Source organism: Miscanthus floridulus, chromosome 12 (assembly GCF_019320115.1).
Source record: "Miscanthus floridulus cultivar M001 chromosome 12, ASM1932011v1, whole genome shotgun sequence".
NCBI classification, from domain to species: domain Eukaryota; kingdom Viridiplantae; phylum Streptophyta; class Magnoliopsida; order Poales; family Poaceae; genus Miscanthus; species Miscanthus floridulus.
Window position 1 is genome coordinate 61191160 of NC_089591.1, and position 21439 is coordinate 61212598.

Consider the following 21439-nt stretch of genomic DNA (forward strand, 5'->3'; position numbering starts at 1 on the left):
AGCGTGAAAATATCATGGAGAAGAGAGGTTGTCATCTTGAATGGCTTTACCAAGAATTGTTGGGGAAATATTTATAATAGACTTTGGATATGATTTTTTCCTACATTTTTCTGCTTATCTCCTTTATTTTTTTATCAGCAAAATTGTGAAACTTATGTGTGCGGCTATATAGAGGCGAGACTTTTTTCCATTGTTCTAAAGAAAGGCTGTTGAAATGCATATATGTCCATTTAGTGAGATAGCCAGAACTGACATGCCAATATATGCCATGCCGCACCTATCCCTATCTAAGTTAAACTGTCAAATCGAATTCAGTTACATGACCTGATCAGGATGCTCTAGGGTCTATCTACAAAACCATTTTCACAGCAGCACACTTCTGTAAATATCAGGGAGAAGAGAGGTTGTCATCTTGAATGGCTTTACCAAGAATTGTTGGGGAAATATTTATAATAGACTTTGGATATGATTTTTTTCTATATTTTTCTGCTTATCTCCTTTATTTTTTATCGACAAATTGTGAAACTTATGTGTGCGGCTATATAGAGGGAAGACTTTTTTCCATTGTTCTAAAGAAAGGCTATTGAAATGCATATACGTCCATTTAACGTCCATTTAGTGAGATAGCCAGAACTGACATGCCAATATATGCCATGCCGCCCCTATCCCTATCTAAGTTAAACTATCAAATCGAATTCAGTTACATGACCTGATCAGGATGCTCTAGTCTATCTACAAAACCATTCTCACAGCAGCACACTTATGTAACTTTCCCATAATGTTTTCCATCATCCATTATTTATCCACCGCGTGCACAGTAACGCCTTTGGACACGAGCGAGATAATTTGCTCGTCACGGGCGCGCTCTGGAGCGCCAAAAAGCCTGCCGGTCGACCGATCGAAACAGTGGCCGTTCCGGCGACTCGCGCGTCGTGTCGTCCACACGGCGACGACGACATGACAGTTCCGATGATGCCGCAACTGTGCCTGTGCTTTGCTTGCAACATGGCAGCCGAAAAACAGCAATCATTGACCCATGAGAGGGAAACCACGATCAAATCGATCGTCGCGTCGATTCGTTGGATGTATGCATGTAACCGGCCCCGGCCGGACGGAGGGCGGAGAGGAGCCAGTCGTACTCCCTGGGACGGGGACGGGGACGGGGACGAGGACTGCCGGGCGGTGGCGAGTGGACAGATGAGAGGAGCAGCTCGCGACAGAGCGGGGAAAGGAAAAGAGAGCAGCAGGGCTGCAGGGCCTAGGGGAAAGGGTTAGGTCGCAGCAGTGCTCTACGGCAGCCTAGCTCTAGACATATGGAAATGGTCGCACCGTTGTATCCCTGTAGACGATGGCGCATGGCCGGCCCCAACGAGCTTGCCATGCCAAGCACCAGGGCTAGCTGTCGCCGCTGCAGCTCGTCGTGGCTCGTGGAGCAGATCAAGGACACGCTCGTCAGCACCCTGCTCGCCACCGCGCGCGGCAGTCGTCGTCGGGCACGTAATAAAGATACATTTCGCGCTTCTGCAAGCGCCAGATCGTGGAATCGTCGTCTATGTGGAAGTCCGCCCAGGACGCCGGCCAGCGACTCTACCAGACCATACAATCGTGGCACTTGCGGCAAAGGTTGAGCTCGTCGACGAGGTATATAGGGGAAGGATGACGCTCAAGGTCGGCGCCTTTTTCTTCGCGACCAAGTTGACCTCGGCTCGCGATCCGGCGCTGCTCGTACGTCTGTACTGGCGGCAGCGGCGGCTGGATCGGCCGAGGGCACGCCCACGGCGCAGTAGTCGTACTCGTAAGTCATATGGTCGTACGTCGTACTCGTGAGCGCCGGAGGGTGTGGCCGGAGCTCTTGGTAGTCGACTGCGGCGGAGCTCCAGTCGGGTGGTGGTCCTGGATCCAGGCTTTCGTCGAGCGAAAATGCGTGAAGCCAAATGCTAGCGACGAGCGACGAGAGGCCGCTGCTCTTTCCACCTGTCCTCGGCTCGGCAGCTCCTCCTCCAGCCCCCAGTCCCGCCCTTGTAATTGCGCCATACAGGCAGCAGCAGCAGCACCCTGCCATGCCTGCTTGTGCTCGCGGCTCGGCTCCCCAAACTGTCACCTCACGCGGCCCGGCGGCCCGCGCCCTTGACTGACTCCTTCTGTCTGGACCGCGCACAGGCTTTGGCAGCTGCAGCCTGCCAGTGCTCTGTCCCTGCGCCTGTTCCATTGCCTGCCGCGTCCTCGCCTGCCATGCACGCGCAACGAGATGCTACCTTGCTACTCGTTGTATGCATGGCGCCGTTGTATGCATGTGTAGAGCAACTGTCTTCTTGTCGTCGCGGGGTATGCGCGTGGTACTTTTCTGTGGGGATAGGCACTCATCTGTCATCACGGCGATTCACCAGTAGACAGATGGGTTTTGGGGCCCTGGATATACAAGCTACTCCTTCGTCATCTAATTCTAAAGAGATTTACTACAAATTAAATATTAACTTTGGCTAAATTTATAGAAAATGATATCATAACTTCAAGTACATGGTTATTTTTATCCTATTTTAGAAACAATTTATTATTTTTACCTAACCTTTTACTCATGCCCCGTTTAAGTGTCATGACAAGATGAAGTTGGAGTGCCATGTGCAATGGTGTGACAAATCTGCCATACAGTACGTATTAGCGATGTGTGCCGACGAGACGTGCTTCTGCCATGTAATCAGTGTGACGCGACAGCGACTATCTCTAGCAATAGAGGGATTGGTGCGACAAGACCACTTCCACCTGACAAGTTCATGGCCCTCGATTATCCTCACCAAGGTCATAACTGCACCCCCAGACGGGGCTAGGTCGGGCCAGTTTGTCTATGGCAGGTCCAATCTAGGGTTCATCATCCATTTGGCATACACGTCTTAGATGGATAGGCACGTAATCTAATTTGATTGTAACGGAATCGACAACTTAGTCGCTAGCTCTTAGGCGGGGGCACTACCGGAAACCGGCATTTTGCCGAGTGCCGGAAGCTTTGCCGAGTGTATTTTATCGGGCACTCGTCAAAGACGGCTTTGCCGAGTGTTTTTTCGGCACTCGGCAAAGATGGCTTTGCCGAGTGTTTTTTTTTTTTGCACTCGGCAAAGATGTATTTTGCCGAGTGCCATTTTTCGGCACTCGGCAAAATGCGTCTTTGCCGAGTGCCTTTTTTTCTGGCACTCGGCCGTCTTTGCCGAGTGTCTTTTTTGGCACTCGGCAAAGAGGCATTTTGCCGAGTGCCATTTTTTGGCACTCGGCAAAATGCGTCTTTACCGAGTGCTTTTTTTTTGCACTCGGCAAAGAGGTATTTTGCCGTGTGCTTTTTTATTTTTGCCCTCGGCAAATTATTTTTTCAAAGCAATTTTTGAGGCCCGAAATGAATTCAAATGAAAAACTTTTCAACTACAAAGTTGCATAACTTCTCAAGATCTACAAAGTTTATTTTGGTCATTTCTTCATTTGACAAAACGACAATAACGTTGTTCATAAAATCTACATCTCTCTCATATGTCTCATATTAGTTTCATGAAAGTAGAAGAGGGATATATAAGATTTGTGAATAATGTTACTATCACTATGTCGGATGAACAAATGACCAAAATAAACTTTGTAGATCTTGAGAAGTTATGAAATTTTGTAGTTGGCAACATTTTGATTTGAAATCATCTTGTCATGCAAAAACGGCGTTTGAATTTGAAAATTTTAAAATTTGAATTTTTCAAAAGACCTCGGATGGAAAAACTTCCTAAACAAAAATTGTAGACCTCCAAAAGTTATGAAACTATGTAGTTGACAACTTTTTGATTTGAAATCATCTTATCATGCAAAACTACGTTTGAATCTCTCAAATTTAAAATTCGAATTTTTCAAACGACATCGGATGAAAAAAACTTCCTAAATGAAAATTGTAGATCTCGAAAAGTTATGAAACTTTATAGTTGACCACGTTTTGATTTGAATTCGTTTAGGGCCTCAAACAAGCAATTTACTCTCGGTTTAGTATAATATATGAGGATAGATAATGGAATTTAGACACAAGTGACAGTGTAGTGCAGTGGTATAGCAGTAGACACGCGAGGGAGAGGTCGTGAGTTCGAATCCTACCCGCCGCGTTAGCCGTGAACTTTGCGCAAAAAATGCAGCGACTTCGATGGACGGTGGCGCTGGACGGACGGGCGCTGGCCGGTGGCGGCCTTCCCCCAAAAAAAATTGCTATTATTTTTGGGGGTTTTTTTCGTATTTTCATTTTGCCGAGTGTAAATCTTTGCCGAGTGCTTTTCCGGCACTCGGCAAAGGCTTTGCCGAGTGCCCGACAAAAAGCACTCGACAAAGGCTTCTTTGCCGAGTGCCCTTTGCCGAGTGCGACACTCGGCAAAGCCTTTGCCGAGTGTATTTCGGGCTTTGCCGAGTGCCGCAGACACTCGGCAAAGTGCCAGTTTCCCGTAGTGGCAGGAAGTATTTCCTAGTTATATTTCTCCTGTCTAAGGGCTTGTTTGGAACTGATCCACAAACTTCACCGAAGAGCAGCTCAAAAAAAAACTGAGAGTTCCTTTTTAGGTGCTCTACCAACTGAGTATTTTTTGCTCCACCTTTTTCTTGTAGCAAAGTTTGAGGAGTTGGATCTGTTTGGCTGAAAAATATAGAGCGAAGCTGAAAACATGGAGGAAAGCATTCCCAAACAGGCCCTAAATCAATTAGCATTTGAACTCCAAATTCTAGATTCGACATGTATGCATGTTATATATAGTTTAAATGTTCCATTTTACCAACATGCACAATGCTGAGTCCTATATATTCCGAAGTGTTTGATTTCAAAGTAGGCCATATGTTATTACTACGATGAAGTCACTTTAGTTTCCAAGTGTTAGCATAAGAGAGAGAAAAGTGCTTCCTATTGTTATGGCAAACCTAAATTTTGACTTATCATGATTTTGGTTGGACAAAAACTGAAAGCCAACTAAGCAGGCCCTATAAACCACTAAATAAACAAGAAGTATTACTCGATCAATTTTGGTAAAAAAAATTATAGATATGAATAATAAGGTGTCTTCCTTCCATTTTGGTACCATACAGAGTATGAAAATTTATATCTTCAAAATTATTTAATCCCCATAATATAGTAAAGATATACTCTATGCCAAAGCTAGGTCACCTCGAAAGTATAAGTTCACAGTGATGTTACTCGAATAGTAAAAAAAAACATGGCGTTGACAAGATCTCAAAATACATTTTTTACTGGAAATGTATTTTGTTGTTGGACTAATAAACTTATATATATTGTATATGATTTTTCATGTTTTCCATGCAAAACATTACATATAGAATATAGGCAACGATATAGTTTAAAAATTTTCAAAGCACATGTAGCCTAAATTATATATCTTTAATTTGTTCACAAAAAAATATATAATTTTGCGACGAAAACTTTGGAAAAAGTTGAAGTCGTAGATGCTCAGCCGGATATCCAGCTCGAATTATGTCCATACTCCATATAAGATATAAGAGACAGCATCATACACATAACAACCTCTCTAGGTTACATCATAATAAATTAAGAAACTGGAACCAAAGTAAGGAGAACGAGAGGACACATATATAGATATACGGTTTTAGAGACATTTCGAGATTATCCGGATCGGATAGGCATTATTAAAGCTATCTCTCAAGCAACCGCGATACTGAGGGACTGAGACAGAACCCTAAGCGGCTAAGCACAAAGGCAAAACGATATGGAGTGTGAAGTCAGAATGGAGAAATGCCCATGCTGGACGCAGCTGTGGCGGCGGCGGCTGCTGCGTAGAGACCGTCCTTGAAAAGCATGCATTCAGCTCCCTCCTACAAAGCACAGCAGGAAAAAAAATAAGTGTTGCTCATGCAGCATATCTGTGTCGTTGGCTCTGAGTTCCGATTAGGGTTTATTCTCCGTAGGCTCTTACCTGATTCTGCATAGGGTTCTTCTTCAGGCCCTGATCGGGCATGAGACCGAAATGGATGTTTGGGAAATGGGCCCACTGATGCGTAGACAGAGGGGAAAATAAAAGTCAGTATATACAGATCTGATTTATGAGAGAGTAAGAAGTATGAACAATATTTGATGAGAAAGAGAGAGGAGTTACATTCTTGGCAGCCGCGCTGAAAGCTTCCCTGTGAGTGATGTCCGGATTGCTGGCCTTGATGCGCTGGATCTCATCTCTATACACATGAGTAGCAAGTTCGTCAATAGCTAGATGCCGCATGCTAGTTAAAGGGAAAATCTTATGCGAGAAACGAACGATGAACTCACTTGATGAAACGGTTGTATGCGGAAGGAACTCTCTGCCGCTTCTCTGAAGCTGCGGAAAACACAACCAAATCGAGATTGAGTTATTAGCAGAACTGATGAACAACGTAACGTACTAGCTAGTCGCTAACACTGATAAAAACTAGTATATCGATCAAATAGTGTCAGACATGTGCAAGGGCAACCTAGCTTGGCCATGATTCTGTCCGTGTGTTGTTCTCATTGGTCCCGTGGAGTCGGTGGAGATCAGTGTTGGATCTCCTGTGCTTCGCACTAGCATCTTTAAACACTTTATTTATTTTCCACTTTAATTTAGTTCTCACTGTGCGTGTTTTAGGGCCCGTTTGGCACGGCTCGTTTTCTCTCTCCTCCCCTCCTCTCTCACTGACATCGGCGCTGTTCATCGAAGCCAGAGAAGCCAGTTTGCCTGGCTTTTGCTACAGTGTTTTTGTCGGGTAAGCACGCCGTGCCAAACGGGCCCTTAATGTCGGGATTTTGGAAGAGCCTACCGTGAACGTACTGAAAAGGATCATACATGGACACAAGGCACTATTGAGCTGACGTGCAAACGTACTAGTCACCGTCCTACTTTTGACCACTAATTAAAAGGAATCGTTTGTGACGGAAAACTGGTATTTCTTTTTATATATATATATATATAAGACTTCCAAAGTCTCATCAAGAGGATCGAGCTGTGTGTTGTTTGTGCGCGCGCGCGCGTGCTCGATCGCAAGAACAGTGCGGCTAGCTTGCTAATGCAGCACCGAATGAAACGATGAAGATGGAAATAAGAAATAAGCTCACTTTTGTTGCTCTTGGGCAGCTGCGGCTCCTGCAGTGCAGGTTTGGCCGGTGGCGACGGCGCCATCGACGACATGGCCGACGCGTTGTTGCCACCGCAGCTGTTGTTGATGCTCGTGATGGTGCTCACGCAGGCGCTGGGCGGTTCAGCACTCCGCTGCAGGCTCGGCGCTTGGAACGACATCGTCTCAGCATCCTACGCATATATATATATAGTCCATGGCATGCATCAACAATTATATACGCCGAAAAAGAACGCAGACATGCGGCAGGAAACATCTGCAAATACTAGTAATAAATACAGAATGGTAGTATGCACCAATACGTACAAGTAGACCGTGCGGGGAGGTTGGGGAGAGGAGAGCCTGGCCGCCGAAGGGTGGTAGCTGGTTGGCGGCCGCCGGCGGCAGGAGGGCGCGGAGGTTGACGTAGAGCAGGTTGGAGCAGTGGCCGCACCGCACGGTGACCGTCTGGAACAAGCTGCTGCACGGCACGCCCACCTGTAGTAGTACATACAGAGATGAGTTTTCCTTCTCTTCGTGGCCGGAGCCCGGAGGAACGTGATCAGGCGACGCGGCGCGTAAGGGCACGCACGCCGTATATGTATTATGCCCTATGCCGTATGTATGTACGTACCGCGAGGATGGTGTCGCAGTAGCTGCAGTGCACGTAGCAGATCTGCTCCTGCTCCGCTGGCGGAGGCTGCTGCTGCACGAGGTGCTGCTGGTCCAGGTTGAACGTCTCCGGCACCGACGACATCATGGCGCCAAAAGAAGCAAAGATCCTCCGCGCGGATGATGGTGCTTCTTCTAGCTTGTGCAGCTCACAGCAGCGGCAACAACCGGCCGCGCACGCGTTCTTGGTGGAGTGGAGTGGAGGATGCGGCTGGAGCGTGAAGCAGCTAGCTAGCGAGGTGCAGGAAGGAAGGACTTGTGCGAGTGGATGGATGGTTGTGCACGGGAGTGTGGGGAGGGGAGGACTGGAGGAGGGAGGTTTATATAGGGGCGTGGCGGGCGGGCGGCTCGGTTCCGTCCCAGCAGGTCCCCCTGGGAGGATCGATCATCGATCGATGTGGTATCTCGATGTGATGGACGACGACGAGCCGACCGATCGATCGGCGTTGGATTTGACGTGTAGGGTACTAGTACGTGGGGTGGGGAGCGGCTGCCTCGTCCCCCTGACGGATTTGATTGATGGACCTGCCCGATTCGAGAAACCATCGGATTTGTTGTTGCCTCCGCCCGCCGATTTGAATGATGATGCTCTCTCGGGAGGAGAGAGGGCAGAGACAAACGGCGCAAGGCTGCCTTGCCTGCCCTGATCGCCGTTCGTTCACCTTGGGGGTGGGTGAATGGCCAGGCCACACCGCGGGGGCAAATTGGCAAAGGCATCAGGAGTAGGGCGAGGCCAGGCGCCAGGCACAGCCTGCCGCGCAGGCAGCACCAAAGCCGAGAGCGTCCACCATCCCTCTGGCCTCTCTGCCGGACGGTGCGAGCAGTGGCAGCAGCAGTAGCCGCTAGCGACTGTTTGTCTGAAAAGCGGGCAGGGCCGGAATGAGTGGTGGGGGATCGTGGCGCAGGCGGTGGCTGGCCGGACAGAGCCACAGTGGGCCACTGCCCCGGCCCGGCCGCCTCTCCGATGCATGATCGATGCCGCCGTCTGGTCCTGTCCCGGTGTGGTCACGATTTCGACACGTTCGGTGCAGGGTTAGTTTAGTTTACACACAGTGCTACGTATTTTTCGGGCACCGTCGTCCTTGCCTTGCCTGGCCGCCTGGTGGTGGGCTGCAAGCTACGAGAGCTCGTAGCCCTGCGTCGATGCCACGGCGTGCCCTGCGGCCCATCAGCTATCAGCAGCTAGGCTACTTAGCTCTAGTACTAGTATCTTTGCAAATTGCAACCAAACGCATGCATGCATGGAGCATGGTCCCCTTAACTAGCTAGGAACTGTGCCGTAATTGGTGCCCGGGGAAAATGACTTAAATGGAGACAAAAGCAGGTTAGGCGCGCGCGGCAGAGGTAGCTACGACGATCACAGTCGCTGCTGGGACCGGCCGGCCTGTGCACTTTCGTTTCGTCGCTTTCCGCTTGGGAGACGCCGGGCAGGCGCGGCACGAAAGGCTGCCGCCTTGGCTCCGCCTCCTCCGGTGGCAGTGCATGCCGCCATGCCGGAATATTCCGGGCTGCCTGTGTGCGCTGCGCTGGGCAGCCGACCGGGGCCGGCTAAGTGTACGTATATTGCAAGCGAAAGACAGGTCCGCATGCATTCAGCATGTCCGCTGGATCGTAAACTATCTTAAATTTTCAGTCGGAACAGTATTTTTCTCTCACATTAAACCAATCAATAATAATAATCTATGATCGTATACGATCGTATCATCACCAGCCGAACAGGCTGATTGATGGTGGCCTGGCCTGGTGCCGTGGGGCTTACCCTGTGGCCTGCAACCGAGAGGTGGGCCGCGGTGGAATCGCGATCCGAGCTGCAAACAGCCGCGCGCGGCCGCGTCGTCGTCATGGCTTGGTCTTTGGTCGCGTCCGCGTTCACTCTTGCAGAAGTTGCAGTGGGCACACTTCAGAAATAACTTTTTTTTTTGTTCGAACAAAACTTCATTTATTATGGATGGATCTAACAGGCGACAGCGTACGTACGCCGAGCACAGCAATCAAAAAGACCTTCACACATGAGCTCAGCTACGCGTGTTCCTTTCCTCGTTTCGTTTGCTCGATCGTCACCACGTTTTGTTTGGCGAATCCTGCAGTCTGCCGGCCGATCGAGACGCTGCGGCGTTGCTAGTCGATCCACAGGATGCATGCGCTGCAGAGCAAACGTAGGCAGGAATTCTCTGTCGCGTAAAAGCGTGTACACATTCTGCATTCTACTGTTCTTTTTCACGTTTCGCGAAAAAGCGAACAAGCAAGCACGTCGTAGCCGCTCCCATCGAGGCCTGGACTACGGATCGACCTTGATGGATGAATGCAGGGCTAGCTGCCCTGCCTGTTTGACAGTTTTGCACAGTGCCACTGTCGCAGCTAGGCTAAGAGTAACTTTGACTTGTCTAGGCTCTGCTCATCCTCAGCACCAAGGTCAACTTAGCTTCCTCGTGCTCTTCATTCGAAAAAGGACTTAGTACATTTTTGCATGCAAAAATTTACATCCACAAAATTAAATACTCATCTGACATACGTACTGTATATAGTGTATACCACATGAAAAGATGTCTGGCAGACAATTTTTTTTTAACTTTGGACAGTGTAGGAGGAATTATTATAGATTATTAAATACTCAACATGAACTCATTTTCTTAATTTCTCTTGTTCCAATTTATAGTAAAGTGCACCAGCGGGTTTTGAGGACAGTCCCGCCGGTGCTTGTTAACCAATCGTGGGCCGCTTAATCACTCCGAGGCTTGGTAATTTTGTCTAGGAGAAAATATTTTTTTTAAAGACGTCACCGGGGGTGAGAGCCCCACCTGAATAATTCTCACTGATACCGGCGAGGTCGGGAATAGAGACGGCAAAGCACATATTATAGAGACGACCCTTGAAGGTCACAGAAATATACAAGACAGAGTGGGAGAGACGAGGACTATAACACCAACACCAATAAATTAAACAGCAACAATACAACAACCTAGTTCAACTATAGGCTCAGCCTACATCCAAAGCTATTGTGAGCACCACGTTCCTGACTTGTGCCATCACTAATGAAAGACTCTGAAGATCTCTAATCTAGAAGCAGTTGTAAGAGAGCCGGGTCCGACAGACGACCGACATGAAGCTTCAAAGCAATAGGCGACAACCATGAGTTGCATCACCTATGAGAGCATCTGAGGTCCAACCGACGCTCATCTATGCCATTTGGGTGAAGGAAGCCTCAAAGGGAAGGACCGTCAAGAGGAGAACGATGAGATCCAGAGATGGGGATTAAGGTCCTTGCAACCTAGCATATGATGAGGCGAAGCACTCAGCATATGATGAGGAGAAAAGAATTGATGCAGTTTGATGCGGCTTTTATGAAAGATGAAGCTCGACTATTGCTTAAAGAAATGTCGGTCATCAAGGTAGTAAAATTAGTTTGTTTTGCAGTTTATGTGCAATTAGTTGATTTGTCAGTGGCCTATAGGTGGGTTTTAGAGACATGTAATATGTTTTAAATGCATTGTTCAGTACTTTTTTAGGAGAATGATGGAGCTTGTGGATTTTAGCCATCTTACTTTGTTGTATAGGGCTCTATATCAAGTATTTCGTTGGTGTGGATAGTAGAGTTAGGGATGCATATTTTATTGGGTCAACCCCACAATCCATTAGACATTACTCGACATGTAAGTTTTAGTGTACAAACCCAATAGGGCTAACCCAACCAATTTATGGTCCCATATTGAATAACACTGTGGGTCATTGGGTTACGCACTATGTCACAACGCAACCTCCTACGGGCCATTGTCAACCTTTGTTCGTTGCTTTTCGTTACAATCAGGATTCTTTTTGTAATCCTCTTTGTTTTTTATTTTCCTTTTTTCTTGTCTCCTAGTCACTTGTCCCTTTCCCCACACTCTCCATCAAGTCCATGCTCCTACTTCACTCGTTTTCCAAATAGAATTAGTTCAACAAGTGTCTCCTTAATTCTTGGCTTACTGTCAATGGCCCTATCGAGCTCTACCGCCCTAGGTGACATGAACGGGGTCTGATCTTCCATCAGATTGAGATAACAATTGATTTTGCGGAGAGCGATACACCGATCTGGCTTTAGATCACAAAGACCCAAACCCTGTAATTTTAGCACCACGTATCCTCTGGTTATGAATCGTGTCACAATCCGGTTGACCTCAGCAAGAAGGCTAATCCCTACTACGAATCGAAGAATACAAGCAAGAACAAGATAAAGCACAACTTAATTAAAGTGACAATTGCAGATGAATGATTAAACACTCAAAGTTGAGGTTTCACGACCGATAACGACGACTGTTCAATGGTAGATTTATCTAAAGCAAAACTCAAACCTAATGTGGGCTGCAGCTACTGATTATATTGTCTAAGGGGCGTCCAATAACCCCTATTCGCGTCTTCTAATGGGCCTACACGTTACATGGCTCAATGACCCAAAAGACGGTGACGCAGCACCCTAATAGATTCTGGGCGCTGACTTATTTCGATAATTTCCGTTGACTCTGGTGGAATTTTGATGTCAAACTAAAGCCATCAGTTAGCTTATGAAATTATCTTTCCATCCATAGGTGGACCGTAAAAAATGGAGTCTGTATATGTCTGGGGCGTCCGTTTTACTGTAGGTGGTCCTGGATTCAGAGATGGACCCAAACTTGATATAGATGGGCCTCCAACTAGACTTGGACGCCCTTGCTAGCCTTCTATGGAGGTGTCCAAGGGGAGGACGTCCAAGGTCTTCCTTGATATGCTCTCCACATGGTTGGGACGTGCTCCAACTTGTGCTCCAACTTGGGCTAGGGTCCCAATTGTGAATAACAAGCCCGCGACGACGTTGTAGCACCCGACAGAAACATGACAATATGTCTTATCAAACAAGCTTTTCCATCAAAGTGCTCATTGACATCCATTGCACTGGGGATGTATGAGTTATGGCTATCCCAATGAAGCACTGTCGGGTTGCCGACAAACCGAATGCTGAACTTTGTTGAGCTTGCACTCCAAGATCGATCTTGTGCATTTGGTTTGAAATTGCATTTGGTTTATTTCCACCAACAAGCTCTGCTGATTTTTTGTCCTTGGCTTCAGCAAGTAGATGACAACTTACGCTCTCAAGTTTGTGTGGGAGCAAGTGCAATCATTTGGTCTATTTGGTTGAGTCGAAATGATTTGGTTTTTTGACAAAAAAAGATATTATCTTCTAATTTACAGGTTGTTTTAAGGGCCAATCATTGGACACGCTTTTGGTCCATCTTAAAAAAGACCATGACCGACCGACGTTAAAGTGGGCAAGCCGTATTATAAAGACAGCAACAATGGAGATTCTCATCAAACATGGGTGGTCGTTTTGAATAGGCTTATGCATAGTTTATCATTACTTCTTGCGAGTTTTTTAGGCTTGTTTTTATGCTAAAGACTTGTTTTGTAGTAAACTTTGATTGAGTGCATAACTTATGCAAGATGGCATCTATCACCTACAAATGGTTGTGGCTACCTTAAACTCTTGTGATCACGATGTTGCTTAAACTCATGTCTCTCAATTAGTTGCACACACTGGACAAGCAATCATTATCCTTTGTCTTTGTTTCTATAGTGCTTTAGCCTATTCGACCCTATTCTGCCCAACAGGCGCTTGTAATCTCTCCATGGATGGCTCTATTCCCATCATGGGACGTCACTACCGGAGACTGTGTAGTTACCGAGTGCCCCGACAATTACCGAGTGTCAGAAGTCGGGGCACTCGGAAAACAATATTTACCGAGTGTCAACACTCGGAAAACAAAAACACCCGGTAGTAGACCGCTTTACCGAGTCCACACACTCGGTAACTTAAGACAATCGGTAAAGGCAAGGCAAAGGACCCCGACCTCGTCTACAACCCGGAGGACCCGCCCGAGGCATACAGTAACCTGAGCGTGCACAGTCGCCTCAGCGAGTACACGGCGATGGCGAGAGAGATCCATGGGCCAGAATTTGATCCGAGCACCGCTGACCTCGAGGGTGACATCGTCATGAGGTTGGGACCAGGTAAGCCACACGGGAGGTACTATATGGGCAACAGCACCATAGACACGGCCAACACTCAGACACTCGCCCAGATTAGAGCCCGGAGCACGAGTTTGAGCCCAGCCATACGCCCACGCTCACAGCCCCAGGTGGTAGCACTCCAGGTTAGTTCTGTTGCATTCGTTGTCCATTCATTTTCTACCCGTTCTTTATTTGCATTCTAACTATGTGATAAATAATTGTAGGCCCAGATTGAAGCCCTGCAGGAGTCACAGCAGGCCTCACAGAGCCAGTTTCAGGCCCTCCAGCTATCGCACCAGGCCGAGTTGGCACAGGAGAGGGCGCGAGTGCAGGCCCAGCTTGAGGCCTTCCAGCAGTCGCAGAAGGCTTGGTACGAGTACATGGCCAGCTTTTCTCAGAGCATGGGCCAGCCTCCACCGCCTCCGCCGCCGCCGATGATACCGTTGGTGCCTCCACCTCCGCGCGACGGCACTCCTGTGAGTCACTCTTCATCTTGAAAGGCTTTTTCAGTTCAGATTGTGCTACAGTCAACACTATCATGTTAGAACCTAGAAGAGAGTAGGATACATACATGTATAAGTTAGATTATTAGTAATATTGTTCAGACCTTGAAAGGCATCATGTTAGGTTCTACATGAGTACATAGGTGTTTGCCCAATTCATGTTCAGTCTACTCGACCATGTGTGACGATATCTTGCACATAGAGGAGAACTAAACAGCAACTAACTTGATATGTGTTATCTATTATATGCCTATATATTGATGTCACTGTTAACTGGTCTTTCGAAGGAATATTTGAATTTGGCATACTACCTTATGATTAATTGACAAATATGTTTATTTTCTTTTGCTCCCTCATTCCAGGGACCTTCTACAGCTGGATCGAACAACGATCAAGACTTGGACTTGTCTCCGTTTCTCGGTAGGGCTCCGACCATGTGACAGGACCATGTTTCACTTGTTTGTATGTTGAACTTAGAAGTGGGTTGAACTTTGTGGACTTTGGACATGTTGATGGTGTTTGTGGACTTTGCATTGTGCTTGTGACATTTGTTGTAGCTATATGTTGGTTATAATGAGTGGATGTGACATTTGTGGACATATATGTGATATATATTGTCTATCTGTTGGTAACTGTGATATTCTGTTATAATTGTTGTTAATTGTGGCTGGATATGCACTGAAACAAACAAAAAAAATACTGTGGACAAGTTTTACCGAGTGTAACACTCGGTAATGGTGATGTTTACCGAGTGTTACACTCGGTAAAACAGAGAACAGAACCAAATTGGTTCTGATTCTGTTAATTTTGCCGAGTGTGCCATTTTTTACCGAGTGCCACGACCCCACTCGGATATATGTGCCATTTTTTACCGAGTGGAACACTCGGTAAATGAGTTACATGTTTACCGAGTGTTACTGGTACACTCGGTAAACTATATTAGGAAAAAAATATTTGCGGAATTGTTTTAATCATGAAAATGGTTATCTGTTTACCGAGTGCTATGTCTAACACTCGGTAAACGACGCCGTTAACGGCAAGCTTGGGGACTGACGACCGTCACGTCGTAGTTGTTTACCGAGTGCTGGCGTAGCACTCGGTAAGATTTATTCTCCGAGTGCCCCGTTAGTTGACACTCGGTAAACTAACTTTACCGAGTCGTTGTTTACCGAGTCATGTTTACCGAGTGTGGCACTCGGTAAAAAATTTACCGAGTGTTTATCCATATTTGCCGAGTGTTTATCACACTCGGTAATTAATCAGTATCCCGTAGTGCGTTCTTATGTTATCAATATATTTAGCTTTAAAAAAATAGAATGACAGTAGAGATGCACCTGTATACATGGACAAATTGACAATACAAATAGGCATTATTGCCTTTGACGCATAACCTATAAATCTTCACGACTTGCCAGGTCAGTTGCTAAAGCCCCTTAGCTTCAGCTGTTAGCTAACCTTATTAACATCAGACATTATGTCGACTTATGCATGGAGGTGCAGCCTACTCGGTTACACTTTATTATGTACACATACCATTCTACCACGACACATGAATCGGTTGGCTACTTATGTACTACGTTACATCCAACACACCTCAATTTTATTAACTGTGTAATGATGCAATTATGCACTATTCCAGTGATTTAGTGTGTATGTGAATATGTATATCGTTGACGTTATAATTTCCACAAATCATTGTCCCCACCACAGGAAGTTGACGTTGACACGTAGTCCAATGCCTCTTCTTTCTCCTCAGACTGCTGAAACACCTGTGCTGGATTGGAGTAGCTAGCTGACTCCTTACGAGTGGTGTCGCCGTTGTTGAGCTGGGACGCCACGAACTTGTCGAGAGCTCGCCAATCTGTGCCTGACGCATCCCCAGCCGTCAGATAGAGAGTCTCGGCCTGGAGCTCCTGCACGGTGTAGCGAGGGGCGCCATGCTCCTGTGTAAGGCCGCATGGCTGGAGAGTAGTGTCTACATGGCCAATAAGGTCAGGGAGCTTGGGGCTCTCCAGCTGAGGGAGCTGCTGCAGGAAGTGCTCCTGGGGAAGGAGGTGGTGGTACTCCAGCTCCACCTTGCAAGGGTAGTTGTAGCTGCTTTGTTGCCTGTGGTACATCATGGCGCTCTGCTGGTGGTGTGCCGCCTGCCTCGGCGAGCCGAGCTCCGGCGCCATGAACCCCGCGTGGTCGTTGAACCAGTAAGGCGAGTCCCCAACCATTCTTTGGACAGTCGCGAGTCGCTTCCTGAACACCCTGCAGACAACCCATCCTTCTTCCTGAATGAGAATGACATGTATGCATACAACCTTTTGTTAGACAGGTGAATAACTAATATAACGCACACGTAGGATGCTGACATGCATCATGCGTACATGACACTAGGTGAACAAGTAATCCTGGGAATCTGTATATCTTACGTGTGGAATTCCATTTTCGTTGGTCTCCAGGCGATACTCGTGCATGATCCAGTCTGACTTTTGTCCATTGGGCGCCCGGCCTTTGTAGAAAACTAGTGTCTTCCTCATCCCTACGAGGCAGTTCTTCACATAGATCGGCTTGTCCCTTCCTGTGGCCTTCCAGAAACCGGCCGTCGTCGCTCTGTTGGTGCGAGTGCCAGTTGGGTACTTCTTGTCTTTGTGGCTGAAGAAGTACCATTCCTTTTGCTCTTCGGTTCCAATCCTGCACTTTTCTGTTTCATCATCATATATAGAAGTGGGTTAAAGAAATAGAGACTCCGAACCGTTGAGCTTCATGCATAATTACTTCACAAGAAGCATGTTATTGCACACATGCTATGAGTTTATCTTACTGCACCTTGCAGATCCCAAGGCTCAATTTTGTACAAATCCACATCTTTTATAACATCCAAGTCTATCTTCTTCAGTGCTACCTTTTTCCTAAGGTAGTAATCAACGAGTTCCTCATCGGTAGGGTGGAAACGAAAGCCGGGAGGAACATGTGTGAAAGCGTCCATCTTCTTCTTGTGAGTCCAAGTTATTATGCAGCTGGACCTGGTAGACGTCGAGCAAATCTAACTGCACCATGGTTAACAAAGCTTTCATTTAATTTAGCTATAACTTTTGTTGTCAACTAGTCTTCTGATGTGTGGGCCTATCTATTTTGTACTAGCTCAGGCAAAATAAATGATAAGAATGTATGACTCCGTCCTGTTCAAGAATATATAAAGATTTGGACAAGCAACGAAAGTTTTCTTCTGATTAGAAAACTTGACCCTTAATTTCTACAGTGATAAATAATTTAAAAATATTTGAAAGCACTTGTGCTTTTGGACGAGATCCCATCAAAATCTTACAACTTTGGCTATTAATAATATTTTAAAGCATTTTGCTCCATTCAATGCAATACATCTCAGGTGGGTACTGTCTCCTAGATCTGTTGACCATAAAAGGATATGTAGTTTAAAACATAAAAAATCATATGTATAGATTTATCTTGAATAGTACTTCCTCCGATGCACGATCTCTAATATGATATTTTTGATAAATGATATAAATATATACAAATGTGATCATTATACATTATTCAATTATTTTTCATAATAAATCTAGTAATACCGATCTTCTAATGCCAATCTATATAAAGTTTTAGACAGTGCTAGTGAAAAAGTAAATAACAACTGGCTTAGGATAAACCTAGAAACATAAGATCATGTGTCTAGATTATATTTATCTAGAATAGTACTCCCATAACCGTATAAATCTATTAGGTTTTATATAGATATATATTCTAGTAGAAAAATAGTGATCGAAATCACAGCTTCAGAGCCCATGAATGATAAAAAAAACATCAAGTTTATGTGAATTGAGGGAGTACTTCTTTTATGTAACCATCTGAGTCATTTTATTTGCTCCAGCGGTTGAACTTGAAGAAATATCTTCCAAACCCCCTAAATGTCATATAATTTAGAATCGAGATAGTAGTTTTAGTTTTCCATGAACTCTAAATGTTTGTTAGAAAAGGTGAGAATCATCACGTGCACTATGGCTGTGTTTAGTTCGCGAAATTTAGGAATTTGGCTACTGTAACACTTTCGTTTTTATTTGGCAGTTAGCATTCAATCATGGACTAATTAGGCTCAAAACGTTCGTCTCGCGATTTCCAACCAAACAGTGCAATTAGTTTTTTTCGTCTATATTTAATGCTCCATGCACGTATCGTAAGATTCGATGTGGTGGCTACTGTAGTACTTTTTTGAAAACTTTTTGGGAACTAAACACAGCCTATATATAGGTAGGATAAAAGTGAGGGTGGGTCTGTATAGACAATAATACGGAGTGTGGGCACACTCACGTAAAAACGAAAAATCAGTGATTCTAGTTATACTTTTTCACCAGTACATGCACCCTGATGGTAAAAGTTATGCACGCAAACACGCCCAGCCTCGAATGGTAAAAGTTTATGCACGCAAACACGCACGCCTTCGAATTTACTCTAGCTTCAGCCCTACTAATGACAGTATAATGCTTCCGTCATACGATTACCCGGACGAAATCCCATTATCGTGCTTTGTTTATTTCTTTTGTGTCAATGAAGCTAGATTTAATTTCTACCCTCGTGGAGACCTTTACGTTGAATTGGTTAAATTAATGTTCAAAGATGACAGCGTGGTAAAGAAAAAGACTTCAGAGTATTTTACTATCTCGGAAACATTTTGCAAATATATCCTGAGGGAAATGCATTAGTAAAGCTCATAACCATATTAATGCATGCACGTTTGCTTTCCTCTAACACAGAAGTACAAAGATTGTAAACCCCGACAACAGTTTGCCTTAATTCTCAGAGTTTGAAAACACGGTCGAACAAGTCCTTTGCAAATCCCGACTGTGGAGTAGTAGCTGGAACTATCGAAACCTACGCGCAGACGTAATAAGGGGGATAGCTGATATTACCTGACTTAGCCTGTTAATCTATGCCTCGTGCGGTCGTGCTCGTGCCAAAGCTGCGCCGGCTTTGCGTATAGCACGCCGACTGCAAGCAGGTACTGGAGCACCACCGGGGCAACACGCTTCGCCGCTCCCTTTCCTCGCCGGCCGGCCCGCTTCGCGCGAATCGATCTCGGCGAGACTTACGATGAAATTAAACGACGACTGTACGCACGCACAGACGATCATGCATCATCAATCAGACGCAGTTCAGCAAATGAGCGAGCGAGAGTGAGAGCTAGCTGGAGATCAGGGGGAGAAATTAATGGAGGCTACCTTGGTGTGCTTGCTGGGATCGACCGGAAGCCCCCTCTCTCGCTGTCGTCAGCCGGATCGATCGGTATATGGAGAGGCGGGATAAGGCCGGCTGCGCGCGGCGTGGGTATATATGGCGGTGGCCGGTGGTGGGTGGCGCCGGAAAGCGCGGATGGATTGCGGGCCAAGGCTGGGTGCAATCCAGGCGCAGCGCGGGGCGGACAGCGACGCGGAGATCTCCTCCCGATCTCTCGCTCCCCCGTCCCCCGCGTTTTTCTATTGGCCTTCTTCGCCGTAACCGCCACCTCGCCTCACCCGCCGACGACAGCGACCGGCATCGGTCTGTGCCGCCCGCCCGGCCGTCCGGCCTCTCAGCGATCGATCGAGACCACCTCAGATCCGGTCCTCCAGCCAAAACGTGCGAGAGGTTTCACTCCAGTGCGCCAAGCTTATGTAGCGAGGGGCTGCGAGGCACGCCTGGCCTTCCAGACATGCAAGAGGGTGGCTGCAACCTGCAACTAGAAAAGAAGAAAAGATGGGCGGTGCCAGACGCGAGCGAGCTTCCACACAAAAGGCCGGATGCAACTGGCTCTGCATGCCACCACCTTTCTCCTGAAATTCAGAGACAGGCAGGGAGGGAGAGGGAGTGCAACGATGTGGCAAAAGGTGCTGCTACTCCTTTCACTTGTCGGTAATGGGCAATTGTCACATTCGATCGAGAGCCTTAACCGAAACGTGCATCGGTGTGTGTGGCCCTAAAAGCCAAGTTATTATGGCTATCAACGGCGATCGATGGGATGCGCTCTCATCATTGTATTGTAACCTAATCGATCGGTGAATCGATCGCAACCACGCCACCATTACCGGACTCATCTCTGAACCAGACGTTTAACAGGTGACATTACATGTTCATCTACAGTTTACTTTGTTTGTTAGTGACTGTAGCCCAAGGCTATCTATCGGTTTGTGCAATTATACGTGGAATGATAGCTTTTGTTACGCACTCTCGACAACATGCATGTATACATACATACAGGTAGTTAGTTTCTGATGTCTTAGTGAATTCATCATAGGTTAGGCTAGCTCTCGGTCAGTGTTAACGCTGCACCTGTCCACGGTTGGTTGTGTCTGCTAGAGCTAGCTGTCACTACCACAGCAACTCATCCAGCTCTTCGCTTGAGCTTTTCTTGCTCTCCCTGAATCTGATGGTCGCTGTCAGGTCGGCTGGGCCCGTTTCTCGACCGACCCAAGTATATTTTGGATGGCGTCCTTCCTCCAAATGGAAACCCATATTGCCACACAAGGCAAACGCCTCGGACACTCACACTACTAGTGCTTGTATCCTTTCCTGAAAAAGAGGCCAAAAGGATCTTATTAAGCCTTTCAAGATACGTCACGTTTCAACAGTACAGGACCACCTAGCAGGGCTGCCTAGCTATGTGTCATTAATAGCTGATTAATTTTACTATCATGGCCAGACAGCCAGCAGCCCAGCAGAGATTGATGGGGCTTGTGTGTCCATCTTCACTGTAACCAAAGTTTACCATCTGATTTGATGTGCCCATATGCAACTGTTTATATTGTCACCCATCATGGACCAGATTAAGCTGTGTACAGCAGCAGCAGTAATAGTATATATAGGTTCCGATTGTAAGGATGGGCAGTACAAGAGAGTGCGTGTTAAACCTGAATAAAGATAATTTGTTCCAGATAAGATGCGGGCACAGGGCTAGCCGTGTGGGGCGGCCGGCGTGGTGCAGAGTTGCGGTCAGGCAGAGGCGGCGGGCGGTCCGGCGTGGGCTCGACCTGATCATTACGCAGCCCTACTTTATACCCGATACCCCAATCTCTTTTGCTCTGTTATTAAATTTGGACCGGCTGGACCATTTGGTCGACATGTAACTAGATACAGAGTTTTGAGCCAGAAGCAGAATATTGTTAGACACCAAATCTACATCT

The 21439-nt window shown here is 46.6% G+C and overlaps 2 protein-coding genes across 2 annotated transcripts; both read right to left on the minus strand.

Annotated features, from left to right (window-relative positions):
* Positions 1-5455: 5455 nt before the first annotated feature.
* LOC136498015 (protein YABBY 5-like) lies at positions 5456-8034 on the minus strand. The gene is made up of 7 exons (XM_066493937.1): positions 7724-8034; positions 7417-7587; positions 7091-7283; positions 6290-6338; positions 6123-6198; positions 5943-6017; positions 5456-5841 (listed from the first exon to the last, which is right to left on the minus strand). The coding sequence occupies exons 1-7, from the start codon at positions 7847-7849 to the stop codon at positions 5749-5751; spliced, it is 783 nt and encodes a 260-aa protein (XP_066350034.1). The 5' UTR covers positions 7850-8034; the 3' UTR covers positions 5456-5748.
* A 7653-nt stretch (positions 8035-15687) lies between these two features.
* LOC136497964 (NAC domain-containing protein 7-like) lies at positions 15688-19813 on the minus strand. Its single transcript, XM_066493873.1, has 5 exons — positions 19502-19813; positions 19193-19390; positions 17097-17317; positions 16700-16971; positions 15688-16558 (listed from the first exon to the last, which is right to left on the minus strand). The coding sequence occupies exons 3-5, from the start codon at positions 17254-17256 to the stop codon at positions 15959-15961; spliced, it is 1032 nt and encodes a 343-aa protein (XP_066349970.1). The 5' UTR covers positions 17257-17317; positions 19193-19390; positions 19502-19813; the 3' UTR covers positions 15688-15958.
* Between the last annotated feature and the right edge of the window lie 1626 nt (positions 19814-21439).